This window comes from Asterias rubens, unplaced genomic scaffold (genome assembly GCF_902459465.1).
Source record: "Asterias rubens unplaced genomic scaffold, eAstRub1.3, whole genome shotgun sequence".
Taxonomy (NCBI): domain Eukaryota; kingdom Metazoa; phylum Echinodermata; class Asteroidea; order Forcipulatida; family Asteriidae; genus Asterias; species Asterias rubens.
The window spans coordinates 44,416-70,211 of record NW_022985706.1 but is presented as its reverse complement, the minus strand read 5'-3'; the positions used below and the strand labels follow the sequence as shown (position 1 = coordinate 70,211).

The following is a 25,796-nucleotide window of genomic DNA, read 5'->3' as shown; positions in this document are numbered from 1 at the left end:
ATCTGCATTTTTCACGGTGCGAACATGACTTGGCTCAGCTTGTGTCGAACTCATTTTTGGTTCTGGATGGGTCATGGTTTTATCTTGACAATACTCGGCAGTGACCTCCTTAGATTGACCATCATTTCCTTGTTTAAGTATCTCGGCCACTGGAGACTTACTGATACATGCTCTTCTTACGACGGTTGTTCCATTTGACTCATCACTGGCTGTTTCATGTTCTGCATCTTTGCCATCGTTACACCACTTCCCATCTTTGGTTGGACACAAATCATGGTCTCTTAAAAAGTTGTTTTTGCCTTGTAAAACCTGTCCCTTTATCGACGAAAGAGTTGTTGCGTCCTCAACACTCTCCTTTGTTTTATGTGGAAATTGTTGTTTTTCATTCTGCGTCAAGTTTTTGGTGACCACCACTTTCGTGAGTTCATCCTTGAAAGTTACCCTTCGCTTGGCGTTCAATGGATTCCCACAAGCTTCCAAGTGGATACCACAATCTACCTCCGGGGGGTGATTCGCCTCCGTCGTATTAAGTTTCTTAGATTTCTCCTGTGGCTGCTGCTTCATGGGTCTGCTGTTTTTCTTCTTTCTCGGTGGCCGCGTCTGGTTGCTAACCGGTGGGGAAAAGGCAACTGCCGCAAAGTTGAAACCATCGTGTACGGAGTGGGCTGATGCGGGTGGTTTGTTGCCCGCTCTTGAGTTTGATGTGCAGGGAGAACTTGATGGCGATTTGGCCTGATCTCCTGCAGGGGGAAAAAAGAAGTTATAGGTCACAGATTAGTAAGAACTGCAAAAATTTGTGACCATAAAAATCTGACTTGAAAGAAGCACTGCAGCTGATGATGGTACAAACTGATTTGAGAAATGTTTATGCAAGAAGGGAGTTTTTTCTTTCATTATTTTCTTGCAACTTTGATGATCAATTGAGCTCAATTTTTCACAGGTTGTTGTTTATATGGATGGTTTGAATACAACAAATGGGGATACTTGTGTTTTGACAATTGCCAAAAGTATACCCCTGCTTTTAAGCCTGTCGTTTATTTGTCGTTTAATTGTCAAACATTACTAACAAAACCTCTGTTTGGTATAATATGCAGCACATATTAGTAACAATCTTATCGCAAATACTTGATACGCACGCATTATGCCTGGAATAAGGTGCATGCTGGTCTGGCAGCGATCAAAGTTGCTAGCTAGACCAGCATGCACCTCTTTCAACAGTTAGTGCTTGCGCAATAGACCTTATGCACATGACGTCATTTCAGTAGGGCGCCTTCACCTAGAGGTCAAAAGGAGGTTGTTCATTGGCCAATACTGTGCGCGGCGCGTACAAATCTGTGCATCTCGATTGTTTCGTCATCGTTTTTCCTCTAAGATGGCGGCTGGATGACATCAATGCATTTATGACCTTATAAGGTCTATGGGTAATTGCGAAACAGTTTATACAGCTACCTTGTATCATAGAGGGCGCTCCAAGAGTTGCCTCATGACGACGTGTATGAAGGGAAACGTTTAGAGCATCTCGGCCACCCATTGTAGTTCCTGGATGACTCAGAGTCCCTGGCGAACTCTTGTTAGTTGACGCCTCCGTGGAAGCCGCTCTCCTTTGTACCTGTAGGTTTTAAAACATCACAATGCACCTTCATTCCAACTGCTACCAAACAAGTCGGGAAAAAACAGCAACAAGGACTGCTTAAGGAGGCACTGGACACTATTGGTAATTACTCGCAACAATTGTTAGCATTAAAACTTACTTGGTAACATGCAATGGAGAAACGTAGTCTTCAAGAAAGAAGTAATTTATCACTAAAACAATGAATTGATTCCGAGACCTCAGCTGAGGTCTCGAAATCAAGCGTCTCAGAACACACAACTTGTGCGACAAAGGTGTTTTTTCAAGGGTGTTTTTTCTCGCATCTTCAACGTCCAATTGAGTTCACATTTCAACAGGCTTCGCACAATTGAGAAGACTGGTCTTTGACAATTTACCAACAAGGTGTCCAGTGCCTTTAAAGAGTGGAACAAACTACCATCTACCCAAGATAATATAGACTTCTTATTTAAAGGAGCTGCTCTTGAGCACTTCAGCCATCATTACTTCATGCGCACACCTAACCGGGATCAACTAGGATAAAATAAATATACACTTTGGAAATGGCTGCCGATTCAAAAATCCCTTTTTTTTAATTGGCCCAAAATAAAGTGGTTCAAAACCAGTAAGAAGAACAGGTTAAACCCCTTGCAGTTTTGTTATCCGAAAATTCTGGCTCAAAAAGGCCCATTTTTTTAAATTAGCCGAAAGATAAAATGTTTTAAAATCGGTTAAAAGAACAAGTTTAACCCCTTGCAGTTTTTATTTCTGAAAATTCTGGCTCAAAAAGGCCCATTTTTAAAAATTAGCCGAAAGATAAAATGTTTTAAAATCGGTTAAAAGAACAAGTTTAACCCCTTGCAGTTTTTATTTCTGAAAATTCTGGCTCAAAAAGGCCCATTTCTGAAAATTTGCCAAAAAATGTAATGGTTCAAAATCAGTGTCAAGAACAAGTTTAACCCCTTGCAGTTTTTATTACTGAAAATTCTGACTCAAAAAGGCCTATTTTTATAAATTAGTCGAAATATTAAATGTTTCAAAATCAGTCAAAAGGCCAAGTTTAACCCCTTCCAGTTTTTATTACTAACAATTCTGGCTCAAAAAGGCCCATTTTTGTAAATTGGCCGGAAAATGAAACGGTTCAAAATCAGTCAAAAGAACAAGTTTAACCCCTTGCAGTTTTTATTACTGAAAATTCTGACTCAAAAAGGCCCATTTTTTTAAAATGGCCGAAAAATAAAATGGTTCAAAATCAGTCAAAAGAACAAGTTTAACCCCTTGCAGTTTTTATTACTGAAAATTCTGGCTCAAAAAGTCCCATTTTTAAAAATTAGCCGAATTATAAAATGTTTCAAACTCAGTCAAAAGAACAAGTTTAACCTTTTGCAGTTTTTATTAATGAAAATTCTGGCTCAAAAAGGCCCATTTTCAGAAATTGGCCGAAAGATAAAATGTTTCAAAATCGGTCCAAAGAGCAAGCTTAACCCCTTGCAGTTTTTTAGCAACAATCCTGGCTCAAAGGCCCATTTTTAAAAAATGACGGAAAAATGAAATGGTTCAAAATCAGTCAAAAGTTTAACCCCTTGCAGTTTTTATACCCAAAATTAAAATATTTCAAAATTAAATGTCATGCATGTTTTGATACATCAAAGGCGAGAATACCCTTTTTTGGATAATTAGTGCCCTGTGCTTTTATATTTTACAAAGAGAACTATTGCGTTTGGACTTAACTTAACATACTCATTCAATATTGTAAACAATACTTACGTTTGCGATGGCGTTGTTTTGGGTTCCTTTTGGTTTCATTGTTTCCACATTGTTTCCCCCACAACTTGACAAGGTTGGTTTCCGTATGGATTCGTGCTTTGTAAGCGAAGATTCTTCGTCAGTGAGATTTGTAAAGTTGTATCGATATATCTCTAATCGTTCTCTTTCCCGCCTCTCGAATTGTTTTTTCGCGCGCTCTGATGTTAGTTTTTATGAATGGTTTATGCGCGTGATTTGTGGGAACGCGCGACACAACGCACTTTGTGGTTGGGGGGGGGGGGGGGTACAATTCTTGTCTGTGCAATAAACTTGCAACTGTCGTAGTGCGTTTCAATGACGATTTGTTTTCTTAAACAAAATCTCGAGGGAATTTCTATAATACAGAACTAAAATCCAGTATCACTCAATTTAAGCTTATTATTATTATTAAAAGTGTTCATCGTTACGACTGGTGACCCACTCAGGATTGTTTTCTGCTATGCTAAGTAATTCGCCGAGTGGTATTTTCTGCTTAAACATCTTTATGAAATTGTGTCTCGGACCTATGGTTTTGTAAGGTGGGCCGGGCATCTACTAACATTTATTTTTGGCAGTCACCATTACCAAACAAAAATCATACAACAGATAAATTTCATTCAATACTTGTTTTATTAGTATCAGCACGCACCAATAACAGCACAGCACAGTAAAAAAGATTTTGATGTGTTAAGGTCAGAGGTTAGAACAAGGCCTGCCTTTTTGTCAAGGCCTTCGTGGCTTGGGGAGCTGCAATCCCTAGCGACTTGAATGGGAGACCACACACTCGAGTGGCGAACGTGACTTTGCAATGCCTCTCTATAGTCATCATGGAGCAAGAAAATACCTCCATGATAGTCACTCACGCGCGTGGTCTCCCGTTCCAGTCGCTCTCTGCTCTTTGCTCCACGAAGGCATTGACAAAAATGCTCGAACAAGGCCTGCGTTAAAGGCAGTGGACACTATTGGTAATTACTCAAAATAATTATTAGCATAAAACCTTTCTTGGTGACGAGGGGAGAGGTAGATGGTATAAACCATTGTGAGAAACGGCTACCTCTGAAGTGCCATAGTTTTCGAGAAAGAAGTGAATTTCCACGAATTTGATTTCGAGACCTCAGATTTAGAACTTGAGGTCTCGAAATCAACCATCTAAACGCACACAACTTCGTGTGACAAGGGTGTTTTTTTCTTTCATTGTTATCTCGCAAGTTTGATGACCGATTGAGCTCAAATTTTCACAGGTTTGTTATTTTATGCATAATATGTTGAGATACACCAACTGTAAAGGCTAGACTTTGACAATTACCACTAGTGTCCACTGCCTTTAACGCAATGCGTGACTACATCAAATTACAGTGTAAGATTTGTTACCAATAATCATGGCACTCATATGGAATTCTATAAATCTATATCCCCCAAAGATGAACACTTGGGAGCCCTAAAAAAAGATTAAAAAAAAAAAGAGAGTTTATATAGAGAAAAATGTATGTGCTTCATTCATGCCGAAAGCAACATAATTCATGTGTCAAGCTGAAAGCAAAACACAATTAAAAGATGTATTCTGGGTCAAACGGACCTTTTAAATGGGTCAAGCCATTGGACCTGACTTGGTTCCAGGTAAATTCTGACCGGAAGTTCTGTGCAACACTCGACCCTTAATCACTCGCATAAACTTAGTAATAATTTCAATTAAATTTCAGCTTATTATTATCAAAGTCAAGCTATAAGCAAACCGCAATTGAACAAAGATGTTTTCCAGGTCAAACTGACCCTAAAATGGGACAAGCCATTGGACCCGGATTAAGGATGATCCTGACGTGGAAGTTTAGTGTTGCGCAGCACTCAATACAGGATAATTCACATTAACTATGTTATTAATTCAATCGAACTTCAGTTTATTGTAGTCAAGCAAGCTACAAACAAGTAATATTAAAAACATAATAAACTTTTTGAGATTATCATTACATGGTGCTACCGCACTACCGCAAACCTGTTGTTCACTATATCGTATTTCCACCTTGCAAAGTTTCAAATTGAGGTTTGTTGCTTTCCCCTGCATTATAGAAAATTCAACATCTGAAACTGTTTACCCATAAGAGACTGTGGTTGCCTGGTGGTCATAAAATAAATTATTTAACGCTGAGTTTCCATGAGGGAAATCAGAGCTGCAAGTTGTTTGTTCATTATACGAGTTTCGTCAAGGTGGTCAATCTCGATCTGAAGGCGATCCTGATCCAGTTGCAACTGAGCTCTTCCCGTTTCTAAGATGGAGAGGAGTGGTGGACTGTCGGTAGAGGGCGGTGTTTCGTTACTTATTTCTTCATCGCCTGCAATGTCTTCAATGACTGTCGTTGGTGGTGCTGTGTAAAACAAGAGCAAACTATTTTACTAATAATAACAATCGGTTTCATTAATAATAATTTGACAAATTTCTTTTGCGAAAAACAAGAGGGTTTTTAAAGGTCAAAACGCACTGGTACCTTTGAACTTTCAAGAGCAAAGCGCTATGGCCTGAGCTTAGACTGGCCCCGTCTTTATCCACAAGGATAATCCACAAGGATAAAGACAGGCACCTGTTTTTCAGAAACAAAGATATCATTTGATACAACGACGTCATTGGACGAGCGTGCAGTGACGTAGCTTTACATATCTGTGTTTTGATTGGTCTGAGGTGATATACGGGTGTAGCTGCACTTTCGGCTGTCTGCTTGTTTGTGAATGTAGGTGAAAGGTGATAATGGACCATGGATTGACCTATGGTAGAAGCCAGTTTAAGCATACGGTGGATTACATAGGGTGCGTTCGTTTAGCTTCCCTGGGTCTACCCCGCGGTGCTCACTCGGGTGAGCCCCTGACAAGAGCTAAACGAACGACCACTCACCGCTCTCGTAGTGACATCGTTTACCTGGGGCCAGCCCTCAAGTGACCCACTCCACAAGCAGGGCACTTTGGGCTGACCTTAGTGAGCCCCTGGAATGACGTCAAAAGCTATTCGAACGCACCGAGGCAGACCGGGGATGACTCAGGGAAGCTAAACGAACGCACCCATAGAGTGCTTACACTGCCAGCAACTGTTTTGTTATAAAAGAAGAAACAGATGTTCTTTTATTACTTACTCTGTGAGCAGACTTTGCAGCATTGCCCTTCAACTTTGATTTTGTGTCTGCAGTTGAGCGGTGGACATGACTCAAACATACAGCTCACTGTATAATTATCACAGGTGCATACTATACAGTCGTGCTTGATACTCTCGCCATGGAGTAGAGGTTTGCCTAGGTACTCACAAGGAAGATTGTCTCTTTCTCCATTTGCTAGAGGAAGATATTAGTAAAAGACAATTCAACAAACTGAGGTAAAAGTATTTATTTGGGTTGCGGTATAACACCATGTGTGTATCTACTTGCCAGGTAGAGTTTGTTCTTAGAGAACTGTCTTTATATATAATTCTACTACTACCGCGGAGTAGATTTATCGGATTGTTCGGGGAGACTGTTCTTGTCTGAAAAGAACTGTCCTACTTTCTATCACCTGGGCGGAGAAAATTGGCTGGGACTACTACTTTAGCTTATAGGAACGTTAGCTGCACTACGGAGTCAGTTCTGAACTTTGGTCTCGGCGTTAGCAAAAACAAATCTTTTAGAGATGACTTACCCTCTAAGCAGACTTTGCAGCATTGCCCTTCAACTTTGATTGTGTGTCTGCAGTTGAGCGGTGGACATGACTCAAACATACAGCTCACTGTATAATTATCACAGGTGCATACTATACAGTCGTGCTTGATACTCTCGCCATGGAGTAGAGGTTTGCCTAGGTACTCACAAGGAAGATTGTCTCTTTCTCCATTTGCTAGAGGAAGATATTAGTAAAAGACAATTCAACAAACTGAGGTAAAAGTATTTATTTGGGTTGCGGTATAACACCATGTGTGTATCTACTTGCCAGGTAGAGTTTGTTCTTAGAGAACTGTCTTTATATATAATTCTACTACTACCGCGGAGTAGATTTATCGGATTGTTCGGGGAGACTGTTCTTGTCTGAAAAGAACTGTCCTACTTTACATTACCCGGGCGGAGAAAACTGGCTGGGACTACTACTTTAGCTTATAAGTTATAGGATCGTTATTAGCTGCATTACCGCGGAGACAGTTCAAAACATTGGTCTCGACGTTTCGACTAGCTTGCTCTAGTCATCGTAAGGAGACAATTAGATGCGTTGGTTTTTTTCAAAGACAGTGGGTTGAATTTCACAAAGATTAGACTCTAAAGACAGTGAACACTATTGGTAATTGTCAAAGACCAGTCTTCTCACTTGGTGTATCTCAACATATACATAAAATAACCAACATGTGCAAATTTGAGCTCAATCGGTCGTCGAAGTTGCGAGATAATAATGAATGAAAAAACACCCTTGTCACACGAAGTTGTGTGCTTTCAGATGCTTGATTTCGAGACCTCAAATTCTAAACTTGAGGTCTCGAAATCAAATTCGTGGAAAATTACTTCTTTCTCGAAAACTACATTACTTCGGAGTGAGCCGTTTCTCAGAATGTTTTATACTATTAACCTCTCCCCATTACTCGTTACCAAGAAAGTTGTTGTGCTAATAATTATTTTGAATAATTACAAATCACTGCCTTTAAAGGCACAGGGGTGGATTTCACAAAGATTTAAGACAACTCAGATCTCGAGTTAGGAAGATTTACTCGTCCTAACTTAGGGCGAGCCATATGCATAAAATAACTAACCTGTGAAAATTTGAGCTCAGTCGGTCATCGAAGTAGCGAGATAATAATGAAAGAAAACACCCTAGTCACACGAAGTTGCGTGCGTTTAGATGGTTGATTTCGAGACCTCAAGTTCTAAACTTGAGGTCTCGAAATCAAATTCGTTGAAAATTACTTCTATCTCGAAAACTACTCCACTTCAGAGGGAGCCGTTTCTCACAATGTTTTATACTGCCAACCTATCCCAATTACTCTTTACCAAGTGAGGTTTAATGCTAATAATTATTTTGAGTAATTTCCAATAGTGTCCACTGCCTTTAAGGTGGGGGCGGGGCGGGGGCGCAGGGGCCTTACCAAGAAAGAAGACCCATTGTTTTAGTACCTGGAAGAGGTATCCCGGCGGGCTTAACTTCAGCGCTAACACACCAAAATATTGCTATATAAAGCAAGCCGCAGCAAGTTACTGATTCAGTGAACCTGATGCCGTATAACTCGTTTGCCTGACTGTGTGGTGTTGCTCTACCAATAAGTAACTACTAAGAAATACTGCGTGTATAGTCATGTGTGTCTTCGTAAGTCGAGTTGTCTTGGTCTTATCCATTGCAGTACGTCACTTCAGAGGGAGCCGTTTCTCACAACGTTTTTTACCATCAACCTCTCCCAATTACTCGTTACCATGTAAGGTTTTATGCTAATAATTATTTTGAGCATATACAATAGTATCCATTGCCTTTAAAAGACTAGTCTAATCTCGAGTTAGGACGAGTTACTCCGCGTTACTCCGCGGTGTGCAATTATCAGTTAGTAACGATCCTATAAGCTAAATAGTAGTCCCACAATTTTCTCCGCCCGGGTAAAAGTTAAAAAGTAATTAGGACGAGTAACTCGTCCCAACTTAAGAATATCTCTTAACTCTTTGTGAAATCGATAACAGGACACATTTCCTTTGGTATTGTCAAAGACTAGTGTTCTCACTTGGTGTGCATAACATAATAAATTGATGTGAAATTTTGGGCTCGATAGGTCATTGAAGTTGCCGAAGATTAATGAAAGAAAAAACACCCTTGTTGCACAAACTTTTGAGAGTGAGAAATTGCCCGTTTCACAAAAACTACGTTGCTTCAGAGGGAGCCGTTTCCACAGCTCTACATTTCGGCGTTACCAATAAGTGTTTACGCCATAAATTATTGTTCACACTATTATATAATAAATATATCGTTTACGCTATCGGAAAGATTAATTACACATTTAGTTGTTTACCTGTATCATCCCGAGTCATGACGTTAGCCCAACAGCAAGCCACTGCAATGGATAAGACCAAGACAACTCGACTTACGAAGACACACATGACTATACACGCAGTATTTCTTAGTAGTTACTTATTGGTAGAGCAACACCACACAGTCAGGCAAACGAGTTATACGGCATCAGGTTCACTGAATCAGTAACTTGCTGCGGCTTGCTTTATATAGCAATATTTTGGTGTGTTAGCGCTGAAGTTAAGCCCGCCGGGATACCTCTTCCAGGTACTAAAACAATGGGTCTTCTTTCTTGGTAAGGCCCCTGCACCCCCGCCCCGCCCCCACCTTAAAGGCAGTGGACACTATTGGAAATTACTCAAAATAATTATTAGCATTAAACCTCACTTGGTAAAGAGTAATTGGGATAGGTTGGCAGTATAAAACATTGTGAGAAACGGCTCCCTCTGAAGTGGAGTAGTTTTCGAGATAGAAGTAATTTTCAACGAATTTGATTTCGAGACCTCAAGTTTAGAACTTGAGGTCTCGAAATCAACCATCTAAACGCACGCAACTTCGTGTGACTAGGGTGTTTTCTTTCATTATTATCTCGCTACTTCGATGACCGACTGAGCTCAAATTTTCACAGGTTAGTTATTTTATGCATATGGCTCGCCCTAAGTTAGGACGAGTAAATCTTCCTAACTCGAGATCTGAGTTGTCTTAAATCTTTGTGAAATCCACCCCTGTGCCTTTAAAGGCAGTGATTTGTAATTATTCAAAATAATTATTAGCACAACAACTTTCTTGGTAACGAGTAATGGGGAGAGGTTAATAGTATAAAACATTCTGAGAAACGGCTCACTCCGAAGTAATGTAGTTTTCGAGAAAGAAGTAATTTTCCACGAATTTCATTTCGAGACCTCAGACTGAGAATTTGAGGTCTTGATATCAAGCATCTGAAAGCACACAACTTCGTGTGACAAGGGTGTTTTTTTCTTCCATTATCAACTGGCAACTTCAACGACCGATTGAGCTCAAATTTTCACAGGTTTGTTATTTCTATGCATATGTTGAGATACACCCAAGTGAAAAGACTGATCTTTGACACTTACCAATAGTGTCCACTGCCTTTAAGTCTTGAAGCTCGATAGTGACCTTGAACATGAGCCAAGTTGTAAGTAGGCCTACGTGGGCAGGGGGCCTCTACCAAGAAATAAAACATAAATATTGTTTTGAACGCGGTCATGACACTTGTGTCCCATGAGTTTCTCTCCACACCCAGGGGGCGGGGGGGGGGGGGTGGTGAATGATATAGCTGGTATGGAGGCGGTAAATCACAGTACTGGCTGGCTGATCGATCTCAAACTTCTACAGGTTTGTCAGTTTATGTATGTGGGGGTAAATAAAGTGCTTACAATGCCAGTAAACTGTTTTGTTGGCAAAACAAATTCTGTAATGTTCCTTTTAATCACTCTTTTTCTATAGCCTCTCAAACAATAATTAGGTATATGCACCATTATGCATGTGTTATAAACACATGGCGGACCATTCCTTTATAAGTTAAGTCGAACATCAAGATGTATTACATGAAAATATAAGTTGAGCCATGCATTTTGTAGGATTTTAGAAGAAGTATAAACTCCACCACCATCCATCAGCGATACACAACATAGACCTTTTCGTAAATACCGGGGCGCGCGCGTAACGCTTGGAATTAGGTGCATTGTGGTCTAGCTGGTATCCGAATTTTGATCCATATCTATCCCACAATGCAGCTCATTCAACAGTCTGCGCTTGCGCATTGGTATTTGCGAAAAGGTCTATGTGTAATGAATGTTAGCTGGGGTTTAACAACATCATACTCATTCAATCATTCCTTTCATTCATTCATTCATTCATCATACATCAATGGATGCGTTCGTTTAGCTTCCCTGGGTCGACCCCGGTGTGTGGTGGGTTTTTTCCCAGGACGAACGTGGGTAATTATCTGCACACGTTCGTCCTGGGAAAAAACCGCCACACACTGGGGTCGACCCAGGGAAGCTAAACGAACGAACCCATACATTGCTGCCCTTACATTTCACATTTCAAAATAAAGTTTGTCAATTCAAATAAGTAATACACAATAATACATAGTAGATACTATGAAGAAATTGCAAATTCAAAATGATTTTGTATTGATCAATAATACACAATAGTTATAAATAAGAAGATTAATAGGACAACAGGTTTGTGAAACCTAGGTTTTGTGCTTGTCGAAATGTCATTGGCTTATGACGGGCCTTTTCAGCGCCGAATGTAAACCAATATGAGCACAAGGGGTGGTGCACCACGTTATGTTTTAATTTTTTTTTTATAATTGGGATGTTTTGTTCATCAATAGGAGACTTTCCAACGCTAGGTGGCAGCAGACATACCGGGTAAATTTCCATTGTTTACGTAGTTCTGAACCTGCGCATAATTCTGAGAACAATGGATTTACCCGGTAAGTCTGCTGCCCTCTATCGTCCCAGAAAGTCTCCCATTCCAGCCTTAAGCTTTGCTTCTTCCACGTACAAAACAATATTAATATGTTTAATTTCTTGGTAAGGCCCCCTACCCTCTTTTAGGCCTACAACGTAGCTCATGTTCAATGTTGAGATAGAGTTTCAAGAACCCTCCTACTAGATGCCATTAATGTTGCGTCGGAGGTCTCATACCAAGAAAATAAGACCCATTCTTTTATATCGAGTGAAAGAGGGCTATCCCGGAGAGCTAAACTTCAATGCTATAACACCAAAATAATTGCTGTAAAAGCCAAGCTGCAACAAGTTACTGATTCAGTGTACCTGGTGCTGGACTTGTTTGCCTGACTCTGTGGTGTTGTTCTACCAATAAGTAACTAAAGACTGCGTGTTGTCATGTGTGCCTTTGTAGGTCGAGTTGTCTTGGTCTTATCCATTGCAGTAGCTTGCTGTTGTTGGGCTGACGACTTGACTTGGAGCTCGACCTCCATTGATCCAGGTAAAATAACATTGTGTAATGAACTATTACGCTATTAGTAACGATAGTGTAACAACTGATCTCCCTTAAACCACCCGTTTGGGAATCATTTTTAAGAGTTTAAATCACCGTTCACACGAGATCGATATAACAGGAGGGGTCCCTTGCTTAAATTTTGCACTGTTGCACTTCGTGTGAAAGGACAACAATGCGTGAATTCTCAACGGTACCTAGTGAAATTTGCCATCCTTTAGGACAGGTTACACAGCACAATGTTCTTTCAAACGAGATGCATTGGTAAAATTTTGCAAGGGACCCTTGTCAAATTGATGCCGTGTGAAAAATAATGGCTTTTCATAAAGTGTTTCTCACCAAACTCCAATGAACAAACAATTTGCAGCTCTAATTTCCATCATGGAAACTAAGCGTTTAAACCAACACAGGTCTGGTATCTTATTATGTGAGTAACAGTATCAGATGTTGAAGAATAATTGTGTATCTCTGTGCAGGCTAGGCCGAGAGCAAACCTCAACATTTTAATTTATTTAAAGTTCATTTTCTAAGTGTAATTTTGCTTGTAGCTCGACTAAAATTAGATAAACTGCATAGAACATTGCACAACACTCTAAACTTCCGGGTCAGGATCGACCTTGATTTAGGTCATGGATCGACTCATTTCAAGCCAGGTTCACCCGCCGGAATACATGTTTGCTTTTTTGCTTGACTTTTATATTAAACTGAAATTTAATTGAATTGGAAATTATAGTTAAAATGAGTGATCCTTTGGCTTTGGATTCAGCTTCAGGCTCCTTTCTCTCGCCTGAAGCCCTGAGCACGTGTATGCAAAACACGCGCTATTGTCAAAACACTCTCGCGGAGCCAAGCTAGAGCCTGATTCGACTCGGGAGCTGAAGCCGTCGTTTCTAAAAGGGCCAGTGGTGCAGTGCGCCCTCTCTCGGCTTGCATTTTAACACATGAATGTGGTGTGTGTAAGAAAGGGACTTTCCGCCGGTCCGTCGCTCCGTTTATGCAGTGTGTTTCGGTTATTCAATGCAAATCTAGAGGGTTTTTTTCCTCGGAATTAGTTTCCTGCTCTCTCGACCAGCAGGAGACCCACAATGTTCGGCTGTTTGGTCGCTGGACGATTGGTAAGTCAAGTAATATTTTCGGTTAAAAAAATAACAATCATATTCAACTACAAATCAAGTCTGGCTTCTCGGAGTCTTCGGTTATGATGTCGCGGGAATACTTGGGATAGTTTTACTTTTTGAGTAAGCTTCAAAGAGGGTACCAGCCTATTTTTTTTGTTTCTTAAAAAAATTGTTTAAAAAATAAATTCATGTTTTAGTTTAGTCTTTTACTGGATTAAATGCACACACACAAACAAATAAAATGGACGTTTCGGGAAACGTTTCTGTATCTTGCTAGTTGTCTAGCTAGGCTAGTGCCACCGGCCACTGCACAGGACAGTCTATTGCAATTATGATTTTTGAACAAGTACTAATGAAGTAGAGACTCTACTTCATTAGTACTTGTTCAAAAATCATAATTGCAATATCAACAATTATCATTGAAGTTGAACTTTGAACAGCTAAATTTATTTACTCTGAAACAAGATAGATACCTTTTTCGTTTGTTGTGAAATCAGTGATATAAAAACAGTGGTGGCAGGACTTACATGAAACGGATAGGGGATAGTTTTCTGTGTTTTAAGTAGAGACAGAGCAGCTAGGCCCTACGCTAGGGGCCACAGCAAGAAGCTGTACACAGCAAGAAGTACAGCGCTCTCTTTTTAGACTAGAGTAGAGCTATTGACCATTGAAACAGCTTATCAAAATGATATTTGGTTGTGTTGACGGAGTGGACGACACCAAACGAGTTGACGGCAAGTACATGTAGTAGTAGGAAGGATTGCGAGTGTAAAGTCAGGTTCATACTTCCTGCAAATGCGAATGCAAATATGCGATAGAACAAATGGTGACGATTTCACATGGCTGTTTAGCACTTAGCAAACTGATGTGAACTATTCCTGGCGAATTTGGGGTGCAAAACTAACAACACATTCAGATTCGCTTTCGCAGGAAGAAGTATGAACCGGGCTTTACACTCGCAATCATCTCTTAACTATTCTCACCCATTCTATTCTCAGGTCCAGACGGACATTCAAAGGTTTACGACTCGCACGTCATCCTCTAACAATGACAATGCGGCTAGCATCAACCACATCGTCTTTCTACAGAGACCTCGGAGTGAGGGAGACCCCTCTGTTCCCCATCCCCAACACTAAACTCGCAATCAGATCAATTGTGGTTTTACCCTTTACACCGATATGTTAGTAGTTAGTACTCAGTACTTTCCCGAGTTCTGTGGACAAAAAATCACAGGCATATAACTTGGGTGGGATTCGAACCATCGACCCTTGCAGTTATAGAGCAGTGTCTTCTTACCATCCTAAATAAAGGGTTCAAACTGCCTCTAGCTACCAGGCACTCTAGGTAGTCTAGTTTGTAAGACACTGCTACAGATTTGCAAAGGTCCTGGGTTCTAATCCCACCCAAGTAATCGAGTATGCCTGAGAACTCATGAAAGTTACTCGTCGGTGTAATGGTAAAATCAAAAGTATATGAAATTCTTTATCCCAAATGCAAATTTAACATCTAGTTCTCGCAACCATCTCTTAACTAGTTTCACCCATTTTACTCTCTAGGTCCAGACGGACATGCAACAGATAGACGACACTCATGTCCTCTTCAACATTTTCAATGCGGCTACCATCAACCACATCGTTGTCTTCCTGACCGGAATCAAAGCGTTTCCAGAGGGAATGGGCGGGGCCATCTACTTCAGTTGGCCGTCACCGGAGGGCGAAATGGTCTGGATGTTTCTCGGTTTCATCACCAACGATAAGCCAAGTGCCATTTTTAAAGTAGTCGGCTTAAAGAAAGGTATGTTTGACAAAAAAAGGAGTCAATATGTTTCATCAGGCCGGTGTTTATATTCGGTGTATTATTAGCATAACTGTCACATCTCCACCCGCCAAGTATTATTATTACATGTACGTGCGAATGTCTACAGGAACAAATTCTTGTCCAGAGCAAGACTAGTGGGATATTCTCTAAAGCAAAGCAAGGAACACTATTGGTGGTTACTCAAAATAATTGTTAACATAAAAGCTGACGTAGTAATGAGCATTGGAGAGCTGTTGATAGTATAAAACATTGTGAGAAACGACTCCCTCTGAATCTGAAGTAACGTAGTTTTTGACAAAGTAATTTCTCACTGAAATATTTGATTTGATTTCGGGACCTCAGCTGAGGTCTGGAAATCAAGCATCTGAACTGAAAGCACACAACTTCGTGAGACAAGGGTGTTTTCTCTTCCATTATTTTCTCACAACTTCGAAGACCAATTGAGTTCAAATTTTCACAGGTTTGTTCTTTGTGCATATTGTGAGATACACCTAGTGAGAAGACTGGTCTCTGAAAATATTACTAAAGGTGTCCAGTGTCAATGATCAATTTTTGGCAGCCAGTGGTTCCACTTCGTCAACAACAATGAGGTCACCCAAAGAACGTGCCCGCCCCCCATCAACCAACTAATTCAACACCGCCGCTCTGCCTTCTTCGGTCAGGTCGCTCGCCTAGCTGACAACATCCCAGCTGAAAAAGCTCTAAGCATCGCCATCAACTCCAGGGGAGGCCTAGCACCAGCTCCTGGCTGGAAGAGACCTAGAGGCTGCCCTCGATCATCCTGGGCCCAACAACTTGGCCGGCCTAGCGAAATCGACCACATGTGGCGTTGGGCTGTAGGACGTGGACACATGAAATCGCGCGATGGACCCTTGCTGTCTCTGCGGTTGATTGATTGATTTTTTTTTAATGATTTGTTTGAATGTGTCTTTCAAAGGAAGTTCTGCAAACAACTCATTCATGCAGTCTATGCCTGTACAGCAGCCGATGAAGACGATGTCACAGATTGGAATCTCTGTGGAACCCCTTCACGTTATCCAGCATCAGATACCAGCAGAAACTACTCAGGTACATTTTTATTTTTTTAGTTGTGCAAAGTCTGCTGGGTCTGACAAGGTCCCAATTGCATAGAGCTGCTCAAGTAGAAAATACTGTTACAAAAATTCTTACTGGCTGGTAACTTTATTCCGGTTAGCATAATTTTGATTTGCTTAGCTTATTTTGTGCTTAAAGGCAGTGGACTCTTTTGGTAATTACTCAAAATAATTATTAGCATAAAACCTTACTTGGTAACAAGTAATGGAGAGCTGTTGATGGTAACAAACTTTGTGAGAAATGGCTCCCTCTGAATTAAGGTAGTGTTCAGGAAAGGAGTGATTTTCCACGAATTTGATTTCAAGACCTCAAATTTAGAATTTTGAGGTCTCGAAATCAAGCATCTGAAAGCACACAACTTCGTGTAACAAGGGTGTTTTTTTCTTTCATAATTATCTCGCAACTTAGATGACCGAATGAGCTCAAATTTTCACAGGGTTGTTATTTTATGCAAATGTTGAGATACAGCAAGTGAGAAGACTGGTCTTTGACAATTACCAATTCGGTCCAGTGTCTTTAAGCAGCTCTATGAAATTGGGCCCAGTATCTCAGGAGTTCAGGTTGCGCCTAGCCCTCTATAGGACTCTTCCTTTGTGCTGTTCACAGAAACAGAGTCCTAAATATTAGGGCTTTTTCTGGGGCGGAAACATTTGGAAGCTTTAGTAACATTTGAAAAATGAAAGGGCCGCATCGGATTTGTTAGGTGTCATGACTGAGTGATTAAGGGCATTGAGTTTAAGTCACCATAGTGTGGGTTCGAATCCCAGTCATGACACTTGTGTCCTTGAGCAAGATACTTGACTATAATAGTTACTTCTTTCCACTCAGGGGTATAAATGGATACCTGCAAGGGTAGAGGTTGATATTGTGTATGAAAAAGCCACTGGTGTGCCAAGGCAGCTCAGGGCTGTATACTCCCCAGGGGGGGGGGGGGGGGGGGGGGGGGGGGGGCGGCCAAGGCAGCTCAGGGCTGTATACTCCCCAGGGAGCTGAGAAAGATTACAGGGATGTAAATTGGCCCAATGACCAGGGCACTAATCTAAAGCGCATTGAGATGGTTATTGAAAAATGTGCTGAATAAGAACTTGTCTTTATTATTATTATGTCTTCAATTAATCTTGATGCAGTTAAGCCTGGGCGACTATTGCAACTAGTGTCAAAGTCCCGACTATTGATTGCTTAGTCGAGTTGCGAGTACCGTTTTTTTAACTACTCGGTAAATCGTACCACCACGACAGCTACAAGAATAGTCGTGGCTTCCTGCTTGGTGAATCAATTGTGTTGCTCACCACTATTTACGACGACATAATTTACTTACGAAACACAATCTGACATCACTATCAGAAACACAATGCGACTCGATGAGAGCTGTTGGTAAAATAAAACATCGTGAGAAACGGCTCCCTCTGAAGTAACAAAGTTTTTGAGAAAGAAGTAATTTCTCACTGAAATATTTGCATCTGCGAAAGATTTCAGGCGTGAAGCCTTTCTCATTTTTTTCTTCAACCATTTTCTGGAAGCTTGATAATCGATTAAGGCAAACTTCCACAGGTTTGTTACATTTTATGCATACATGTTGGGATACATGAGCATGGCAAGTGCTTGAAAACTGGTCTCTGACAATAGACCGATCCATTAGGCTCCGCCCACGGCGCACATGTGAGCAAGAACACTTGAGGCTCTCCTATGCCATTCTGCACAACTCGTCCGCCCACGCCAAGCAAACGCATGTCAGACTTTATTTGTCAGACTTTTTGTTGCGCAATGGGTTGTGATTGGTCAAAACGCAATGGGTCGGAGCTTAATGGATCGGTCTATTACCAAAGGGGTCCAGTCCCTTTTACTTACTTTTTGTTTTCTCTCCATTTATTTAGACGTCGACTTTGACCAGCTTCTCAGAGTTCTCCATGAAGATGTTGGAGAACTTCTACAACTACGCCTCGTCGTTCGGAATAAACCAGTCGCAGATGACACCCCAGCCAAACGTCAGCTGGATCCCCATGACGGTCCTAGATAAATGGTTTCAGAACTTCAAGAAAAAAATGGCTCAAGATCAGAATTTTTGGAGGAAGTAGCTGTACTTCGGTAATTTTAGTATTTTAAAAATTTTAAGATTTGGGTACTTTTTGTAACACAAAGTAGAAAGCTTCCCTTACAATATTACTTGCTGAGGTGCTGTAGTTTTTGAGAAATGAGTACAAAAACAAGTCACCAAAAGCATTTTTCTCTCACTCTCAGTGATTGCAAGTAAAAACGTATTAACCAGTTACATGTATGGTATGTTATGGTTTTTACATGCTAAAACTGAGACTAAAATAACTTGTGTGACATTGTTTTACTCGTTTCTCGAAATCTGTGGACATTGTGTAAAAAGTACCCAGACCCTTTAAAGGCACTGGGCACTGTTTGGTAATATTGTCAAAGACCAGGGGTGGATTTCACAAAGAGTTAAAGACAGTGGACACTTTTGGTAATTGTCAAAGATCAGTTTTCTCACTTGCTGTATCTCATCATATGCATGAAATAACCAACCTGTGAAAATTTTAGCTCAATCGGTCATCGAAGTTACGAGATAATAATGAAAGAAAAAACACCCTTGTCACACGAAGTTGTGTGCTTTCTTATGCTGGATTTCGAGACCTCAAATTCTAAACTTGAGGTCTCAAAATCAAATTTGAGGAAAGTTACTTCTTTCTCGAAAACTACATCAATTTAGAGGGAGCTGTTTCTCACTATGTTTTATGCAATCAACGTCTTCCTATAACTTATATCCAAGTAAGGTTTTATTCTAAAAATTATTTTGAGTAATAGTGTCTACTGCCTTTAAGACTAGTCTTTTAACTCGAGTTACTCGTCCTAACTTAGGACTAGCCTTGGGATGTTAATATCTTCTAGGACTAGTCCTAAGTTAGGACTAGTCCCAACTCTTTGTGAAGTCGACCCGTGTATTCTCAATAGTGTCCAGTGCCTTTCACATTTACTAAACAATTTTTTAATAACTGTATATAAATCATGTTGCACGATGTCTTTACTTTGAAATTGATGCAATTATTATAGTGATGTTTTTTAATTGAGCATGGTGTTCTTTCTAACTTAGTCTGATTACCGTATTTTGTTCACCCTTGAAAAATCAGAAAAATTGTGATCAAACGGCCTTGAATGTCCATTAAAGACTATGCCATGTGTACTTATCTTCTGCGCTGATCCTCTAATCGATGATCGAACCAGAGTGTGCTCCTGTGTGTTGTGTAATGCACAGTAAAGAACTAAGTGCGCTTATCAGAAGAGTAGGGGTACGCCACGGTGTTCCTGGTTTAAGCGGAAGCATATTGCGCCACAGCACCTTGTAAAACCAATTACATGGTGCTATAAGAAAACGTTACCATACTTCAAAAACCTGCCCCCACATACCTTGCAGGGAAAATACTGAGCGCTTTGTTTCGACCCTTAAGGGTGTGATACAAAGCGCTATATAAGAACCAAGTATTATTATTATGTTGATGCATTTTATTTAAAGGGTCTGGGTACTTTTGTAGGACAAAAAACACAATGTCCACAGATTTACATTAAACTTACTCAAATTGAAGATAATGATGGTAGAAAGCTTCCCTTAAAATATTACTTGCTGTGAAGCTGTAGTTTTTTAGAAATGAGTAAAACAATGTCCTGGGAAAAAAAATTTGACTCGGTGATCATGAGACGAAAATTATTTTAGCATGTAAAAACATATGTTCAGGACATTGTTTTACCCATTTCTCACAAACTACAGCACCTCAGCAAGTAACACTTTAAGGTAAGCTTTTTACTATCATTGTCTTCAAACGGTGTAAGTTTAATGTAAATCTGTGAGCATTGTGTTTAGTGTTACAAAAAGTATCCAAAGAACTTTGTAATGTATTTATTTGCAACTGCTTTGAGAGATTACCAAAGGAAATAAACTTAGTACATTATATGACATAGGATTTAAGGCATTGCATCTATTTGGTTTGCTGTAACACCATGTGTGTATCTACTTGCCAGGTAGAGTTTGTTCAGTCTCCTGACGATGACTAGAGCAAGCTAGTCGAAACGTTGAGACCAACCCAAGAACTGACTCCGCGGTATTACAGTTAATTACGATCCTATAAGCTAAAGTAGTAGTCCCAGCCTATTTCTTTACCATCCGCCCAGGTAATAGTTAATAAGCAGGACAGTTCTTTTCAGAACACCCACTCCGCGGTAGTAGAATAAAGCAAGACAGTTCTCTAAGAACAAACTCTACCTGGCAAGTAGATACACACATGGTGTTACCGCAAACCAAATAGATATACATATAGAACGTTTAAAAAGAACTTCGAGATACAGCCATACTTAAGTTGTTTGTACACAATCCTCAATATCGTCACTGCTTAGCAAGGTTTAGGTGCTAGGCACATAAATTACAAGTTGAGGTTGGGAGATATACAGGTGTAGAATTTAAGGATCGTAGATGTATTAACTGCTTGGAGGATGTGGAAACGGAAATTCATTGCATTTGTTTTTGCCCAATGTTTACTGTTATCAGAAAGAAATTGTATGACACCATCATCATGGGTCAAAGATACACAGTTTTTAGTATCTTATTTGAGAAGGAAAACATTAACTTTCCTTATGCATTCTCAAAATAAAACCATTTTGCATTGTGTTTCGAAACCCAATCATAATTTAGTATTTATTTTTTGCTGACCTCTCGAGAGCTCTTCTTCTTTGTTGAATAATAAGTTGAAATTTTGTGATCCTTGTTGTAACCCTTCCCCAGGGTATGAGGTTTGTTCTGTTTAAGGAATACAATTGGATACAATACAATACAGTTATTATTATCCAATATTTGCAATATATTGTGTGTAGTTATTTAAATTCCTCGTAGTTTTAATAGCAACTGTATGAAATTAAATTGCAATGGAATAAGGTTGAATCTGTGTTTCATGTTTTCTCTTTCATTATTGTTGTGCAAATCCCTTTAACGTAAAATCAAACTTCATAATTGTGCACCCTCAAGATTTGAAAACATCACAAGGGGTAGTAAGTCCAGAGTTTGTATCCATTACGGGCCCGAAATTAAACAAAATCACATTAAAAACAACACAAAAGCATTTTCATCCAAAAAGACCTACATGTAAAGTTTAAGGAACAAAAACGGCAAGTCCATTTTTTTCTTTTCTTTCAGTTTATAAAAAGAAGGATAATTTGAATACACATATTTATAATTGTCCAGAAGAAAAAACTTCCGAGGTCAAATAAATAAAACAAAAATTACGTCTTTAATGGTGTGGTTAATTGGGTTCATTTAATTAATTGTACTAAATCTCATGACGTATGGGACTGGGAGCCACGAGACCCTTGTTCAACTCTACTGGGTGTATGTTTCTTTTCTTTTTTGTTTGAGTGGACGCAGTGAATTATTATAAGTAGTATACAAATCACCCCAGACACAACAACAAGCACCTAGGTACACTGGATAGTTCCAATGCGTGTTCACCGAGAGCTGGTACACCCGGTTCGAATCCTGTACCCGTACATTATATAGACTTGATTTTACTGCTTGTCGCGGGAATGAATTTGGGGTAGCTCATACCAAAACTAGGTTGGATTATTTTGCCAGGTGGTAGAGTAAAAGACAGTCTCCAAGTTACAGGTTGCTGGAACAATAGGATGGGTCTCAAATATTCATTTTAATCTGGATTTTAAACCGTCGTACTATCCGAAATAAGGCATTATCTCAAAAAGTAGCCATCGTAGACGACTAAAACCAAGATTTTCCTGCTCCTCGCCCTCTATTACACCTAGGTATGAAATTTCAGGCGATTTGGAAGACACAAATTTCGGCCGATTTTTGAAAAAACGACAAGGGGGTATAAGCTTGACGTTTTTTCAGGCTCGGAATTATTTTCTCTCCGAATTGCCTCAAAATTTAACCAAAGGAAGTTTGTCTTGTGTAAAAGACAGTCTCCAAGTTACAGGTTGCAGGAACAATAGGATGGGTCTCAAATATTCATTTTAATCTGGATTTTAAACCGTCGTACTATCCGAAATAAGGCATTATCTCAAAAAGTAGCCATCGTATACGACTAAAACCAAGATTTTCCTGCTCCTCGCCCTCTATTACACCTAGGTATGAAATTTCAGGCGATTTGGAAGACACAAATTTCGGACGATTTTTGAAAAAACGACAAGGGGGTAAGCTTGACGTTTTTTCAGCCTGGGAAACATTTTCTCTCCGAATTGCCTCAAAATTTAACCAAAGGAAGTTTGTGATGTGTAAAAGACAGTCTCCAAGTTACAGGTTGCAGGAACAATAGGATGGGTCTCAAATATTCATTTTAATCTGGATTTTAAACCGTCGTACTATCCGAAATAAGGCATTATCTCAAAAAGTAGCCATCGTAGACGACTAAAACCAAGATTTTCCTGCTCCTCGCCCTCTATTACACCTAGGTATGAAATTTCAGGCGATTTGGAAGACACAAATTTCGGACGATTTTTGAAAAAACGACAAGGGGGTAAGCTTGACGTTTTTTCAGCCTCGGAAACATTTTCTCTCCGAATTGCCTCAAAATTTAACCAAAGGAAGTTTGTCATGTGTAAAAGACAGTCTCCAAGTTACATGGTTGCAGGAACAATGGGATGGGTCTCAAATATTCATTTTAATCTGGATTTTAAACCATCGTACTATCCGAAATAAGGCATTATCTCAAAAAGTAGCCATCGTAGACGACTAAAACCAAGATTTTCCTGCTCCTCGCCCTCTATTACACCTAGGTATGAAATTTCAGGCGATTTGGAAGACACAAATTACGGACGATTTTTGAAAAAACGACAAGGGGGTAAGCTTGACGTTTTTTCAGCCTCGGAAACATTTTCTTTCCGAATTGCCTCAAAATTTAACCAAAGGAGGTTTGTCATGTGTAAAAGACAGTCTCCAAGTTACAGGTTGCAGGAACAATAGGATGGGTCTCAAATATTCATTTTAATCTGGATTTTAAACCGTCGTACTATCCGAAATAAGGCATTATCTCAAAAAGTAGCCATCGTAGACGACTAAAACCAAGATTTTCCTGCTCCTCGCCCTCTATTACACCTAGGTATGAAATTTCAGGCGATTTGGAAGACACAAATTTCGGACGATTTTTGAAAAAACGACAAGGGGGTAAGCTTGACGTTTTTTCAGCCTCGGAAACATTTTCTCTCCGAATTGCCTCAAAATTTAACCAAAGGAAGTTCGTCATGTGTAAAAGACAGTCTCCAAGTTACAGACTGCTGGAACAATAGGATGGGTCTCAAATATTCATTTTAATCTGGATTTTAAACCGTCGTACTATCCGAAATAAGGCATTATCTCAAAAAGTAGCCATCGTAGACGACTAAAACCAAGATTTTCTTGCTCCTCGCCCTCTATTACACCTAGGTATGAAATTTCAGGCGATTTGGAAGACACAAATTTCGGACGATTTTTGAAAAAACGACAAGGGGGTAAGCTTGACGTTTTTTCAGCCTCGGAAACATTTTCTCTCCGAATTGCCTCAAAATTTAACCATAGGAAGTTCGTCATGTGTAAAAGACAGTCTCCAAGTTACAGGTTGCTGGAACAATAGGATGGGTCTCAAATATTCATTTTAATCTGGATTTTTAACCGTCGTACTATCCGAAATGAGGCATTATCTCAAAAAGTAGCCATCGTAGACGACTAAAACCAAGATTTTCCTGCTCCGCGCCCTCTATTACACCTAGGTATGAAATTTCAGGCGATTTGGAAGACACAAATTTCGGACGATTTTTGAAAAAACGACAAGGGGGTAAGCTTGACGTTTTTTCAGCCTGGGAAACATTTTCTCTCCGAATTGCCTCAAAATTTAACCAAAGGAAGTTCGTCATGTGTAAAAGACAGTCTCCAAGTTACAGGTTGCAGGAACAATGGGATGGGTCTCAAATATTCATTTTAATCTGGATTTTAAACCATCGTACTATCCGAAATAAGGCATTATCTCAAAAAGTAGCCATCGTAGACGACTAAAACCAAGATTTTCCTGCTCCTCGCCCTCTATTACACCTAGGTATGAAATTTCAGGCGATTTGGAAGACACAAATTTCGGACGATTTTTGAAAAAACGACAAGGGGGTAAGCTTGACGTTTTTTCAGCCTCGGAAACATTTTCTTTCCGAATTGCCTCAAAATTTAACCAAAGGAAGTTTGTCATGTGTAAAAGACAGTCTCCAAGTTACAGGTTGCAGGAACAATAGGATGGGTCTCAAATATTCATTTTAATCTGGATTTTAAACCGTCGTACTATCCGAAATAAGGCATTATCTCAAAAAGTAGCCATCGTAGACGACTAAAACCAAGATTTTCCTGCTCCTCGCCCTCTATTACACCTAGGTATGAAATTTCAGGCGATTTGGAAGACACAATTTTCGGACGATTTTTGAAAAAACGACAAGGGGGTAAGCTTGACGTTTTTTCAGCCTCGGAAACATTTTCTCTCCGAATTGCCTCAAAATTTAACCAAAGGAAGTTCGTCATGTGTAAAAGACAGTCTCCAAGTTACAGGCTGCTGGAACAATAGGATGGGTCTCAAATATTCATTTTAATCTGGATTTTAAACCGTCGTACTATCCGAAATAAGGCAGTATCTCAAAAAGTAGCCATCGTATACGACTAAAACCAAGATTTTCCTGCTCCTCGCCCTCTATTACACCTAGGTATGAAATTTCAGGCGATTTGGAAGACACAAATTTCGGACGATTTTTGAAAAAACGACAAAGGGGTAGGTAAGCTTGACGTTTTTTCAGCCTCGGAAACATTTTCTCTCCGAATTGCCTCAAAATTAAACCAAAGGAAGTTCGTCATGTGTAAAAGACAGTCTCCAAGTTACAGGTTGCTGGAACAATAGGATGCGTCTCAAATATTCATTTTAACCTTGATTTTAAACCGTCGTACTATCCGAAATAAGGCATTATCTCAAAAAGTAGCCATCGTAGACGACTAAAACCAAGATGTTCCTGCTCCACGCCCTCTGTTACACCTAGGTATGAAATTTCAGGTGATTTGGAAGACACAAATTTCGGCCGATTTTTGAAAAAACGACAAGGGGGTAAGCTTGACGTTTTTTCAGCCTCGGAAACATTTTCTCTCCGAATTGCCTCAAAATTTAACCAAAGGAAGTTCGTCATGTGTAAAAGACAGTCTCCAAGTTACAGGCTGCTGGAACAATAGGATGGGTCTCAAATATTCATTTTAATCTGGATTTTTAACCGTCGTACTATCCGAAATGAGGCATTATCTCAAAAAGTAGCCATCGTAGACGACTAAAACCAAGATTTTCCTGCTCCGCGCCCTCTATTACACCTAGGTATGAAATTTCAGGCGATTTGGAAGACACAAATTTCGGACGATTTTT

General features: G+C 39.9%; 2 protein-coding genes across 2 annotated transcripts; one reads left to right on the top strand and one right to left on the bottom strand.

Annotated features, from left to right (window-relative positions):
• Positions 1–4,629: 4,629 nt before the first annotated feature.
• Positions 4,630–9,540, bottom strand: LOC117305868 (cysteine-rich motor neuron 1 protein-like). The gene is made up of 4 exons (XM_033790753.1): positions 9,357–9,540; positions 7,025–7,219; positions 6,490–6,684; positions 4,630–5,733 (listed from the first exon to the last, which is right to left on the bottom strand). The coding sequence occupies exons 1-4, from the start codon at positions 9,442–9,444 to the stop codon at positions 5,507–5,509; spliced, it is 705 nt and encodes a 234-aa protein (XP_033646644.1). The 5' UTR covers positions 9,445–9,540; the 3' UTR covers positions 4,630–5,506.
• Positions 9,541–13,197: 3,657 nt separating this feature from the next.
• On the top strand, positions 13,198–18,704 carry LOC117305875 (protein Hikeshi-like). Its single transcript, XM_033790759.1, has 4 exons — positions 13,198–13,467; positions 15,027–15,264; positions 16,226–16,356; positions 18,258–18,704. Exons 1-4 carry the CDS (start codon positions 13,438–13,440, stop codon positions 18,456–18,458), a joined length of 600 nt encoding a protein of 199 aa, XP_033646650.1. The 5' UTR covers positions 13,198–13,437; the 3' UTR covers positions 18,459–18,704.
• The last annotated feature ends 7,092 nt before the right edge of the window (positions 18,705–25,796 follow it).

Bases quoted from the DNA above. Each gene is read 5' to 3' on its own strand.
- LOC117305875 (XM_033790759.1), top strand. From the start codon at position 13,438: ATGTTCGGCTGTTTGGTCGCTGGACGATTG. The intron at 13,468-15,026 runs GTAAGTCAAGTA...TTTACTCTCTAG, and splicing joins GTTTGGTCGCTGGACGATTG to GTCCAGACGGACATGCAACA. The intron at 15,265-16,225 runs GTATGTTTGACA...TGTCTTTCAAAG, and splicing joins AGTAGTCGGCTTAAAGAAAG to GAAGTTCTGCAAACAACTCA.
- LOC117305868 (XM_033790753.1), bottom strand. From the start codon at position 9,444: ATGTGTGTCTTCGTAAGTCGAGTTGTCTTGGTCTTATCCATTGCAGTG. The intron at 7,220-9,356 runs GTAAACAACTAA...ATCTTCCTCTAG, and splicing joins CATGACTCGGGATGATACAG to CAAATGGAGAAAGAGACAAT. The intron at 5,734-6,489 runs GTAAGTAATAAA...TGTTTTACACAG, and splicing joins CTGCAAAGTCTGCTCACAGA to CACCACCAACGACAGTCATT.